Raw genomic sequence first — 14,298 nt, 5'->3', positions numbered from 1 at the left:
GTTTCTCCAAATTTTAATTATGCTTTCAACGGTTCCTCAAAGGCAAAGAGGTTGAGAAAGGCTAGTTTAGAGGATATACGTATGGAATTTTGGAGGTTGCCATTGATGACCTCCTCTCTAAAAAAAAAGCTAGTTCCCTGGTTATCATGATGATCCGATGGGTTAATTACTTTTAGAAGTGACTGCAGATTAGGAATTCTGATCGATTGGGAATTCAAACCGAATTTCCTGATCTCCATACTTGTTCTGGATGAGTAGCATCACTGAGATCGGAGACACCCCGTAATTATGCATTTTAAGAAGGACATCAGCAATGGCATCCTATATATTCCTCGCAGAACATGTTTCCTTTAAGATTGCTTTAATAACAAGTTTTTTTTTTTTTTAAATGTTATTTTAACAGATTTAAAATTATATTTGACCACGAAAGGGCTGTGTATCTGTTGCTGGCAGCTCGTACATTCTAGCATTACATGTAGGTACCCCTGGAGGATAACTTCCTACTTCTTCAGTGACAGGCTGCATTTGCAGATACTAGATAATCCAGTAATACAGTCCCCCTTTTTAGGGTTGAAAATGTTTTTATTATTAGCAGTTTAACAAACAATACAAGGAGCAACGTCTCAAGTTACAGTTTAGTGACAATCACAGGCTAACAAATGTTCTGAGTCAGCCCAATGGCTCTAGCCCACAGCTTGACTTCAGTCCCCCTTTTTAGACGTACCCTGTATAGCAGTCTGGATACCATTTGGTAGAATTAACTTCTGATAGCTAATCGCTTAAATTCCAGAACACAGCAATAGCATGGTGTGTGATGATGCTGGCCAGACACACATATTAGTCCTAATATACATCATGACATTCAGTGTCTGCTGGCACAATCCAACTAAGGCTGCAAACTGATATCAAGCTAGTTAAATGATATAACATTGACATAATGATTGGAATGGTGAATAAATTGAAGCTAAGACCAGAGGCAGACAATGAATGTCAATGAGCAGAAGACTTTGAAAACAAAAGGATCCATCATTGCCGCGATTGGGGCAGTAGGGAGGGTGATGGGTGGTCAGCTGAAAAGGACCAGATTCCTCCCCAAGTTCAACAAGTTTAATCCCACTCTAAGGTAAAGAGGGAAGTAGAAGACATGGGAAGTGTTCCTGACTCCTTGATCTGCCACTTATATCAGGCAACTGCAATATACATTTGGTGCATGCGAAATGCCATTCAAGCATATGACTAATTTTTACAGCACCGATGAAGTTACAACCACCATAAACAATGTCACCTGTTTTGGTTGTAACCCTAAAAAAAAATAAAAAAAAATAAAAAAAGATCCTGTTTCTTTAAAGCATGATCTATAGCACAGTGCTTGTGCCATGTAATTTGTCCCTTCCTATGTTGCAATATACCTGGTTGACCCTCCCTGTTCCTGTGTCCCCCTGTCTGTGCTGACCACCGCAATCACGGCTGGTAAGCCATGATACCGTGGTCAGTTTACGTGCCTCTGTCATCCCACTCTTTGCTGTGAGAGTCTCTTCTCTCTCCCCCTCCCTCCTTGTCAGTGTGAGAGCGGCTCTCCTCCCCGCCCCTTCTGCCACTTTTCAGCTGCAATATCCAGCAAAAATACATGTATCCCCTTCGGATTATGCATAAACTACAGTGTATGTGTTTATTTATAGCGCAAAAAATAAAAACTGCAGAGTTGATCAAATACCACCAAAAGAAAGCTCTATTTGTGGGGAAAAGAGGACATAAATTTTGTTTGGGTACAGTGTCGCATGACCACACAATTGTCAGTTAAAGCAACGCAGTGTCGTATTGCAAAAAATGGCCCGGTCAGGAAGGAGGCAAATCCTTCCGGGGCTGAAGTGGTTAAATACAAGCTGGCACACTCTGTTCACAGCAGAATGAGAGGATGAGCACACAGTGCCTCTGACTTCTTGTCAGAGGCACTGAGCTCAATGGACAGCTTGGAGCTTTGGACCAGTGGTAAAGCACCATTGGAACAAGCTGTCCAATAAAAATGCTGCAGTGGAGGCTCTCCTCTTACTGAAGTGTCATAAAAGGGGGCATGTGTCTAAAAGACAAATGCTGCCTTCCAGACCAGCCCTCTTAACTAGATAGAAAAAGCATGGGTTTATGGGTATAAGATTTACCCACAATCCAATGTTTTTGTCAAACAGTTATGAGAGGGAGAGTGAGAATCTGCTGCTGCTGAAAAGGTACTGTTTTAATCAAGCTAAATAATATATTATTATGCTATATGTTATAACATAATAATTTATTATTTATCTATTTACTGTAAAATTACTGTTTTGAAGTAATTTGTCCGTTAAGCCACCTGCTTGAGTACAGATTTTTAAAATATAAAAAATTACCTTTAAAACAATATATAATAATTATTTGTATATTACTTATGTTAATTGACCTCTTTCCACCCAGGCCAATTCTGACACTTCTCTTCTACATGTAAAAATCATCATTTGTTTGCTAGAAAATTACTCAAAACCCCCAAACATTATATATATATATATATTTTTAGCAGACACTCTAGGGAATAAAATGGTGGTCGTTGCAACTTTTTAGGTTACATGGTATTGTGCAGAAATTTTTCAAAGGCGTTTTTTTTTTTTTTAAACAGTTTCATGAATAAAAAAAATAAAACACTAAGTCAGCCCAATTTTTTGTATAATGTGAAAGATGATGTTATGCCAAGTAAATAGATACCTAACATGTCACACTTTAAAATTGCGCCCACTTGTGGAATGGCGCCAAACTTCAGTACTTCAAAATCTCTGCGACGCTTGAAATTTTTTTACAGGTTACATGTTTGGAGTTACAGAGGAGGTCTAGTGCTAGAATTATTGCTCTGGCTCTAGCGTTTGGGGCGTATATAACCTGTGTGTATCTGGCTCTGATACTAGCCAGTGCCTCACCAGCCACTGACCTCACCGCACATCCCTGCTTTTTACATACACTATCCTGTTTTTATCTAGTCTGTCAGCAACTGTAATGCAAAACTCAAACGATGAGAGGCCATATTAAATTATCCAAACACAAAGCACATTTAATTAAATGGCTCCAAAAACACTAAATTGCTTTGGCAGAATTACTTGGTCTACTCTACAGTATGACCTTTGGTATGCTCCCTGCAGCCCAGCTTCACATGGGGCAGACGTGCTTTAATGGGTCAACACACCATGTTATTTAATTAGAATCTGGTGGAGTCAGCTTCTATGGGCTGAGTGGGCTCCCTTATATAACTCAGTTTCACCAAAAACTAAAATGTCACTTCTAGGAGGTCCAACCCTTTAAAACAAGTTCAAGAATTTTTTCTGCAATGCAATAGTTCATTTTTCAGAAATTAGTACAAATTTAGACTGAAAATGCAACTGTTCCCAAGTTCCTTTAAACCCCAAAACACTGCACAGCTCTGCATCTTAAAAACACATACAAAATCCCTATCTCTATACAGCTCAGCAGAATCAAAATTCTACCATAGCATGCACTATCCGTATCAAGCATGCAGAAGAGCCCATATGTAAGGCATACTCTATCAATACTCAATATTTAAAAAAAAGGAAGATACAGTACCCACAGAGTGATGTTCTTTTCCATAGTTTAGCCCATTGAAGCTGACAAGCCACAGATAAAACCATCGGTAGACAAGGGACCCAAACTAGTGCTAACAAACTCCCCGGACAACACAGTAAATACCATCCCATTGTTGTATAATCACACTTGCACAGGGTCAGCACACTCCTAAATCCATTGCGGTGCCTGATTGATGATTTCACTTCTACTCTATGTGGCTAAGAACCACTGTGGTTACAGAGAAAAGCCCCAATTATAAGAGCTGGGCCATATGCTATTGATAATTACGCTATATATATTATATATTTATTACAAGCTATTAAAGTTTAATTTAAGTAGTTACCCAAGCACTTCTCACAGTTATATATTATTTCAATTATTTACTATTGCTCACAAACAGTGAATTTTATATTTAAATTGAACTGTTACCAAACATTTTTTTACGCTCTGCACAGAGTAAGAACAACTTAGAGCCTTTAATTGTTGCAGACGCTAGTATTTACCACTAATGCCAGCAAAGATCTAGAAGTGGGCTGTAGTCTCTTCGTGTGTCAAAATATACTGTTGAATCTAGAGAGCAAATCTGCTTCATAAATTTGTGAATATATATATATATATATATATATATATATATATATATATATATATATATATATCAAATAAGCCCTACCCTGTCTCCTCGAAAATAAGCCCTACCCTGAAAATAAGACCCACAAGGACTTTAACTAGGGCTTATTTGGGAGGTAGGGCTCATATTGCAGCCATCACCGGCAATCACGCTAGGTCTTATTTTCGGGGAAACAGGGTATATATATATATATATATATATATATATATATACACACCTCCCAACTTTTTGAGATGGGAATGAGGGACACCCATCAGCAAAAGTATGCAGGCATAGGACACACCCCTTGCCACGCCCCCTTAAAGGAGAATTGTACAAAAAAACAAGATTGGTTCAACCCACAAGTGCTTTTTTACCACTACTATTCCTTTATATTGACTTTTGGAATTTACAAATGCAACAATTTAGAAATCAGATGAAAGGTTTAGCACTGGAAAACACTTTTTGATAGATAAAAAGTGAATTTTATATACAACTATATAGATCAGATCAAAATGAGGGATAAATGAAGAGGAATGAGGGACAGAGGGGCATTAATCCAAATCAGGGACAGTCCCTTGAAATCAGGGACTGTTGGGAGTTATGTATATATACATATATAAAAGACCCTTTAGTATTTAAAATTAAATTCCAGACACTTTTTTGGGGACACTTGGAACCTCTATGAAGCTTTGATTGAAATTTGTATCGGAAAGATGTTTTTAATATTTATTTTCTGTCCACATGACACAACAGAAAGTAAGGGATCTCAGCATGGACACAGACCACAACAAAAAACTGCCAGAGTTTCTGAACTTTTCCTCATTCTGACAATATTATTGCTTGTCCCTGTTGCAAATATTCTCCTAATACTTCACATCAATTATTCAATGGGAAGTGAAAAGAAATCCCACCAATAGGTATACAGGCAGCAATAAAATCCTGTCAGTGATTCTAAATTATCTGAAAACTAAGAACAGTTCTGGAGTTTTAATTTAACGTATTTGTAATTAGATGGGATAATTATCAAACAAATATTATAACAGCAGATCTTAATTAAAAAAAACTCAGATGTCTCAAAACCCGCACATGAGCCAACTTTTGTCCCTTTTCCTCCTCCAGAGCTTACTCTACTACTTCCTAACCAGCTCTATTCCTTGCCAAAATAAGCCCCCTTACCCACATTGTGCCCCACCATGTGAACTGTCAAACTATGCCAAAATAAAAATTGGGGAATGGTTGTCAGTTCATTCAACAGATTACAGTAATTTAATCTCAACAATGTGCACAGCACAAGGACTGGCAGTAAAATCAATACACTCCATTCTACCAGAGACACTGCCCGTCCTGACCATCAACCAGGCCCATAGATCATCATACACAGCTAGATTTCTGAATAAACTCCACTATCCATCACAGCATGGATGAAGATATCTGCACCGATGGCTATTGTACGATCTTAACAATGGCTACATCTGATAGGATGTAGTCACTGTTTGGTCAACAATATTCCCAGTTCCTTTAATTTTTTAGTCAAATTCTGTTGAATGGGGTGGTATGGACAGGGCCACCCACAGCTGGCTCAGAGCTGTCTGTTTCAGCTGACTCAGAGTGAATTGGACAATTTTGTGTATGGCCAGGTTATGACAGGAGTGGAGGGGAAGTATGGAGATTGTCTCCTTTCCACATCCTACAGCAGTGGATCAGCTTCTATTCCAGTTTTTCTGTCATCAAATTGTGATAATGCAATTACTGCTGGTATTCCCAAGAGACGATATGTACCATATATCATTTAGATAGTGATTCATTTTTTTTTACTGTTATTTCCACTCTGTATCAGAAGAATGACATTAGAGAACGATTGAATCAGAAACATCACTCACAATAAAAATAAAAAAATTAAAAAATGAAATATGTACGATCGGCATTTGTGTACACAAGAAATGATGCAGAACTCTGCTGGTAATTAATGCTTAAAGTGGTGTTCCGGCCAAAATTATACTTTTTAAATAAAAATACCCCTATAATACACAAGCTTAATGTATTCTAGTAAAGATAGTCTGTAAACTAAGGTCTGTTTTGTTAGTTTATAGCAGTAGTTTGTTATGTTATAAACTTACAACAGGCCGTGGCCATCTTAAGTGTGGGCATCTGAAGCCAGACTGTATTTCTTCCAGGATCTCATCCTTGCAGATCTCGCACATGCTCAGTGCAGCACAAGCAGTGTAATAGGTTTCAGGTCAGGTTTCCATAGCAACGGCAGTGTCAGAGGAAGTTGCTGCCCCTTCCCAGAAGGCATTGCAAACAGGAAATGATGCGATGAACCACGGCCAGGGAGGAGGAAGTGAAAAATGAATACAGCAGATATACAGTAGGTGCTGAGAAAAAAACTAAAAAAATTTCCAATTCATTTACAGTGCACAGTTTAGTGAGGGATGCTGAAGAGTTGTAAAAGTGGGTGGAACTCCACTTTAACAGAGGTTTCAAATAACTTACTGCCTTATAGATAAAACCAGGGTATATAATAATAATAATGATAATAAAGTCAATGCATATACATGATGAACTATTCTAAACTCTGAAGCAAAATGCTACACTGGGACCCCACATTATCTCTTTAATACACAGAATGCCATATACACAGAGGTCAAGAGAACTCGAGAGCCTTTGACATACTTCACAGCGAGGCCTCTGCAGTTGTAGTTACATAGTTAGTAAGGTTAAAAAAAGGGACACAAGTCAATCGAGTCAAACCAAAAGACAAATGACTAAATTAAAAATCTTACATCCTCAGAACTCAGCTGTGCTACACAAATCTCTAGCCATTACATTGCTAGGAGCAGCAGCTGATTGCTAAAGTGATGGCTCCCTATAGAATAAGCTACACAATTACCATGCAGTGACATTCTGCAGCAGTTAATTACACATGTTTAGACATGGATAGGCATGTGCCATCATACGGGACTGATCGCAACTTCAAACTCGTGCATGCTATGCTATATAGGTAGCTTACTTCATAAGGAGCTATTTGTTGGATCTGTTTAGTGAACATTTGCTACTGCTAGTGATTCTAGTGGCACAATTGAGCTACTACAAAGCTCCCTATGGAGTAAGCTACATATACAGCATAGCATGCACTAGTTGTGAGTTGCAATCAATCCTATAAACTTTAGGAGATTACCATCTAGTGGATTCTTCTCAGTGGCAAAAGATCAAAATGGCATGTGTAGCCACATTTAGGAAAATAGTATTTTTATTGCAAAGCAAGACAAAACTCAAAATGGACATTTCCAGGAAAACGTACATCCAGGGAAAAGCTGATAGCAAAAAAGACTATGGCCTCTTTCTCACGGGGCGGATCAGTGATGATCCGCCCCGTGAACATCCGCTGGCTCAGCGGGGATCGCTCCGCCGATCCCCACTAAGCAGGAAGATGACAGGTGCATCGCTGCACGCTGTGCAGCGACGGACCTGTCAGAGCGCCGCTCTCCCCTATGGGGGGATCGGATGATGACGGACCGTAGTGTCCGTCGTCACCCAATCCGATCCGAAAACGGATGGAAAAGTAGGTTTTTCCTCCGTTACACTTTTCGGATCGGAGCGGGTCGGATGTCAGTGGACATGTCACCGCTGACATCCGACGCTCCATAGGGATGAATGTATGTCCGTTTTTCATCCGAAAACGGAAGGATGAAAAACGGACATACGGATCGTCCGTGTGAAAGAGGCCTATCTCTGAAAATCAGGAAGAGCAGGCAACTATACACATTCATCATAACTATAGTCATCTAGGACCTCTATATGATATTGTATGCAGGCACGGTGTTCCATGCGTCCCCATGCAGGCAGTCTCATTGATGTCAATTGGGACACAGTAGCTGCAGGGGCAATATGACATTCGTGTGGATGTGAGTGCGTGTCCCCAAACACAGACAGGGTGAGTTCGGGGACACACACCTGCACCCATACGGATGTCAAATTGGGTTTTATTTACTAAAGCTGGAGAGTGCAAAATCAGGCTAATTTCTGCATAGAAACTAATCAGCTTCTACGTTTTATTACCAAAACTTAAAGTGGTTCTAAAGGCAGAAGGTTCTTTATCTTAATGCATGCCATGAATTAGTATAAAAAAACCTTCTGTGGGCAGCAGCCCCCCTAAAACTTACCTGAGCCCCATCTTGATCCAGCAATGTTGGATGAGAGACTCAGCTGTTCATGACTCTCCCTCCTGATTGGCTGAGACACACAGTGGGCGCCATTGGCTTCCGCTGCTGTCAATCAAAGTCAGTAAGCCAATGAGCAGAGAGGGGGTGGGGCAGAGCCACAAACCCTTGTCTGAATGGACACACCATGCAGCAGCTCGGCTGGGGTGCCCCCATAGCAAGCTGCTTGCTGTGGGGGAAATCGGCAGAAGGGAGAGGCCAAGAGCGCCAACGAGGGACCTGAGAAGAGTAGGATCTGGGCTGCTCTGTGCAAAGCCACTACACATAGCAGGTAAGTATGACACGTTTGTTATTTAACAAAAAAAAAAATATTGAGTAAGCTGAGGTTAGAAGCTGATTGGTTTCTGTGCAGAAGTGAGCCTGATTTTGCGCTCTCCAGCTTTCCAACTTTAGTAAATAAACCCCATTGTGTCTGTGCAGCCGCTGTGTCCCAATAGACATCAATGAGACTGCCTGCACGGAACACCTGTGCATCCCTGTGCGGGTAAACATGGCTCTGCATGGGCATACCGTATAGCACTTAGTCATATCATGAATCCTAAGTCATATCATGGCATATGTACGATGTATAGTTGCTACAGACTGGACAATAGTAGTTGTAGAGGGGCACTGGACCTGGATTTTCACAAGGTATTAAGATGTGTACAAAGTCATTACTTCTATCCAGTGGCTGGAGAGGACATGTGTCACTTTTCTGTCACTGTTATTTGCACATCAGCAGTCAGAGGAAATAAGTAGACATATAAATGATGGCTCAGTTGTTAATTATTTTAGATACATTAGGGTAGGGTTAAAAGCACTGCCAGTCCATTTTTTCCTTTCTGTGCCCCGTAAGGAAGATTTCCATGTACTTCCTGCCACAAAGATGTAACTGGAAGTGAGAGGAAATCTCTACAAAGGGAGGAGATTTCCCATCTTAGACAGTCGTCACCAGAACATTTGTCCCCATCAGACAACTAACCCTCACCTCTTGTTCTTAAAGCAGATCTTCAATGCATCTGAGCATCACAAACCAAAAACACTATTTCATTCATTTTTAATATTTAAAGTAAACTCCCCCATTTATCTATGTCTCTATGCTTTATTTTATTGAGAAATCACTTTGGAAAACAACCCCCTAGCACAGGGATATGCAATTAGCGGACCTCCAGCTGTTGCAAAACTACAAGTCCCATCATGCCTCTGCCTCTGGGTGTCATTCTTTGGCTGTCAGAGTCTTGCTATGCCTCATGGGACTTGTAGTTCTGCAACAGCTGGAGGTCCGCTAATTGCATATCCCTGCCCTAGCATTTCTGGCCATGGCCATCTTGAGTAAGGGCAAATGATTTATGTAGCATTTACTTCCTGGAATCAATCTGTCTTTAGCCCAAGCATGCAAGCAGGAGAGTGCACTTACAGTATCTCTCAAAAGTGAGTACCCCCCTCACATTTTTGTAAATATTTATTCTATCTTTTCATGTGACAACACTGAAGAAATTACATTTTGATACAATGTAAAGTAGTGAGTGTATAGCTTGTATAACAGTGTAAATTTGCTGTTCCCTCAAAATAACTCACACAGCCATTAATGTCTAAACCGCTGGCAACAAAAGTGAGTACACCCCTAAGTGAAAATGTCCAAATTGGGCCCAAAGTGTCAATATTTTGGGCAGCCACCATTATTTTCCAGCACTCTCTTAACCCTCTTTGGCATGGAAGTGCACCAGGGTTTCATAGGTTGCCACTGGAGTCCTCTTCCACTCCTCCATGACATCATGGAGCTGGTGGATGTTAGAGACCTTGCTCTCCTCCACCGTCCGTCTGAGGATGCCCCACAGGTGCTCAATAAGGTTTAGCTCTGGAGACATGCTTGGCCAGTCCATCACCTTTACCCTGATCTTCTTTAGCAAGGCAGTGGTCATCTTGGAGGTGTGTTTGGGGTCGTTATCATGTTGGAATACTGCCCTGAGGCCCAGTCTCAGGAAGGAGGTGATCATGCTCTGCTTCAGTATGTCACAGTACATGTTGTAATTCATGGTTCCCTCAATGAACTGTAGCTTCCCAGTGCTGGCAGCACTCATGCAGCCCCAGACCATGACACTCCCACCACCATGCATGACTGTAGGCAAGACACACTTGTCTTTGTACTCCTCGCCTGGTTGCCGTCACACACGCCTGACGCCATCTGAACCAAATACGTTTATCTTGGTCTAATCAGACCACAGGACATGGTTCCAGAAATCTACGTCCTTAGTCTGCTTGTCTTCAGCAATCTGTTTGCTGGCTTTCTTGTGCATCATCTTTAGAAGAGGCTTCCTTCTGGGACGACAGCCATGTAGAATAATTTGATGCAGTGTGCAGCGTATTGTCTGAGCACTGACAAGCTGACCCCCCACCCCTTCAACCTCTGCAGCAAAGCTGGCAGCACTCATATGTCTATTTCCCAAAGACAACCTCCTCCTCCTCTTTATGAGTTTAAGACAGCACTAAAATTTGATTTTCACTCACTTTCTGTCTTGGGACAATGGTCACCAGGACAAATAGAGAGGGTCAATCTCCCCAGCATAGAGACAAACAGAAAAAAAAACATGACAGCAGTTCTATCCCTTCTTCATTCTTTCCATCATAAGTTAACGTGTATGTGAAAGCAAAGCTTATTTTATTTTTGAATAGTCAAAATCTGCATATAAGTAACAGCAATATTTAGAATAAATTATATTAGATACTTTATTACGATTGAATATAATACAACATTTTACATTGTAGCTTCAGTCTGTTTCAGCTGCATGTTTTGGGAAGAGATGTATGTTAGAAAACTGCCACTACATGCACAGGAAATAAAAAGGTTCACTTTAAAGTATAACTAAAGGAAATTTCTTTTTATGTTTTGGATAGAGTGGAGAGGGATTAGAATGACGGTCATGTTTTTATTGCTGTCTGTGCCTCCATTTAACGGGTTGTAAACCCTCGTGTTTTTTCAACCTTAATGCATCCTATGCATTAAGGTGAAAAAGCACCTGCCAGTGAGCGGCCCCCCAGCCCCCCCCCCCCCCGTTTTACTTACCTGAGCCCTGGAACTTGATCCGACGGGGACGCGCTGTCTCTCTGGCCGGGGTTCTCGGCTCTTGATTGGATAGATTGATAGCAGCACAGGCACTGGCTCCCACTGCTGTCAATCAAATCCAATGACGCGGGTGCTGGGGGGCGGAGCTGAGTCATACATTCGGCGGCTATGGCCGCCAAATGATGGACTCAGGAGCGCGCCCGCAAGGTAACCCCCCGGGAGAGCGCTTCTCCTAGGGGGTTATCTGATGTGGGGAGGAGCTGCGAGAGCCGCCAGGGGATGCCAGAAGACGAAGTTTGGGGCCACTCTGTGCAAAACGAGCTGCACATTGGAGGTACGTATGACATATTTGTTATTTAAAAAAAAACAAAAAAACTAACCCTTACAATCACTTTAAGGAGATTCACCCTCTCTATTTCTCCTGTTTACCATTATCATTGAAAATGAAAGTATAAAAAAATCCAACATTTCGGGCTGTCCCCAGAAAAGTAAGAGGGCAAACCCTCCTACGGGACACTAGTTCTGGTGACCTGGGGGCTCCCAAGGAATTCCCTTAATTTGCAGCAATTTCTTCTAATTTCCTGTTTGGCTATGGGACAGGAAATGAAGCGAAATCCACGCAATAGGACACCGATAGCGAAAAAAAAATCTGACAGGTGTTATAACCCTCCCTTGCTCTATCCAAAATGGAAAAAAAAAATTTTGCCTATAGTTCTATTTTAAGGCTACTTTCAGACGAGCATTCTGATCAGATCCGTCTGTCCATTTTTCAGGCGGATCTGAATGGAATGTCAATGTTAGTCTATGAGTGGGAGGATGTAAATAGATATCCATCTGTCTGTTTTTTTGGATCTAAATGTGATGGAGTAGAGGTAAAAGGATGTAAACAGATGCATGTCCTTTTACATCTGCCTGCCTATAGACCTAACGTAGGGCCAGTTTCAAGCTGGAGGTAAATCCCGAATGGACAAGGATGTCACAAAAGTGACATCTGTTCCATAATGTTTCGATTTAACGGGGGATCTGATCTTCTGCTGATCATAACAGAGGACTGCTTGGCTAAAAGGATTCTTAGGTAACCACTGCAGTAAAATGCTGAGTGAAAGTAAACAAAACTCTCTCTTTAGCAAACCACTTTAAAAAGGTCTTCTTCTGAAGGACCACAGATTGTCCACCTTGACTCAGTCATTAAGAACATACTTTACATCAGGGAAAACCTGCATATGCAGGTCACCATGCAGAACGTTCATCATGAAATGACGCACTACCCCACATCTGCAAACATATTTAATTTGTTATAGCAAATATAATCTGTGTGCAGTCACAAGGTGAAATGCAACCTCCCTCCCCATCTAAAGAGATCTCAAGGTCACGGAGCAGCAAATGTGCAGCAGCAGCGACACATTAATGTGCGTGTACCCTTGAAGGTTTGTAAAGACATGCATCTGTGTGATCTACGGTCACAATGCAGGCCTGTTTGTTAAGCAGTGACTACACAATAAAATGCTAGTTCTCCATAATAAGTAACTGTTTCTGATAGTACCTGGATACAAGAGATCCCACTCTACTCCTGACAGGTTGCAGGATGCCAACATTAGGCATTAGGTACTGACAGCTAGAAGAACCCTCAGGCAGTTTATACACAATTATAAGTCCATGTGGTGTGACTGCAGCTATTTGAAATTCGAAATCTGGTCATATCAGTTTCATTATTAATACTATTATCTATATGTATTTGGTACCACAGATGTGACTACATTTTGATATGGTCGGATTCCTAGGCACATTACAGATCAAGATCATGATTTGAAATGGATAAGGAATGCTTTAGCTGTTGTCACTTGCATAGTGAATGTCACCTAGAGGCCACAATGACACATTCATTTGTATACACCTTCACGTATATAACACAAGTATACAGAAAAAAAAACTTCTCTGCATACAACCAATAAAAAAAAAAAATTAAATCAATCGACTATATCATAAATACTACACAAAAAGGTTAGAAATTATAATTCAACTTGCTTTGCCTAAACATTAGCATAATAAAATGGCTTGCAAAATTACCTAATTATCTTAATAAAAAATCTTACTACAGCTTTTCCTATTGCTGGAATACAACAAAGAAATCAATCTCTGATACAAAAACCTTCAAACGCTGAGAAAATCAAGGCATGGCATTAGCAATCAGTTAATACAATATTAACATTTAGTTTGTACATTTAAAATAAAGGTTCATAATATGTCTGTCTCATCTATCGAGAGTAAATGAGTACATTCAAATGTGTACTCAGTGATCACATTTAACCTGAAGGCAAGGGCAAATTCCAGAGTCCTGTGCAGTTGCGTGTAAACATTTACATCTGTTCCTTGCTGACGAGTTAAGTTAAAAATAAAGGAATTCATACAAGCCATTGCGCTGCTCAGACAGAAATCTATGGAAAAAGTGGAAGCAACCTTACTTGATCAAAAATGCTCTCTCCTTCTTCCACCGCCATTTTCTCTGGCTTACAATGAAACTTGATAATATGATAGATTAATAGCGTAGACTCTGCATCCCAGAAGGGAAAAAAAAAAAAAAAAACAGAACACGTAATTCCGAAAAGGCTCAGGCTTCAATTGCAGGTGACGTCCCAGAGTTTCAACTATACACTCCACAACACTCAACCACTACTCTCATCACACTGCATAGGAATTCCTGGCTGGCTTACCATATTTGTAAGCTCCAATCATTCTCTGTATATGTAACCATGATATGTAGAATACCAAAAATAGCAGCAGAATCAGCTGGCTACTTCCCGACACTTGCTTGGAAGGGCTCAGAACAGGCT

At 40.6% G+C, this 14,298-nt stretch overlaps 1 protein-coding gene across 33 annotated transcripts in view; it reads right to left on the bottom strand.

Moving 5' to 3' along the window:
• ANK3 (ankyrin 3) overlaps window positions 1-14,298 on the bottom strand; it is a 902,861-nt gene that overhangs the window by 321,361 nt on the left and 567,202 nt on the right. The window contains exon 1 of one of the 33 annotated variants that reach the window (XM_073596284.1): window positions 3,595-3,633. The exons of the other annotated variants lie outside the window; for them this stretch is intronic. Coding sequence (XP_073452385.1) covers window positions 3,595-3,618 — 24 coding nt within the window. The 5' untranslated portion in view covers window positions 3,619-3,633. Of the gene's footprint in view, window positions 1-3,594; window positions 3,634-14,298 lie in introns of those variants that run through there. 33 annotated transcript variants of the gene reach the window in all.

This window comes from Aquarana catesbeiana, linkage group LG08 (assembly GCF_042186555.1).
Source record: "Aquarana catesbeiana isolate 2022-GZ linkage group LG08, ASM4218655v1, whole genome shotgun sequence".
In the NCBI taxonomy this organism is placed as follows: Eukaryota; Metazoa; Chordata; class Amphibia; order Anura; family Ranidae; genus Aquarana; species Aquarana catesbeiana.
This window is presented reverse-complemented; position numbering and strand designations above follow the sequence as displayed.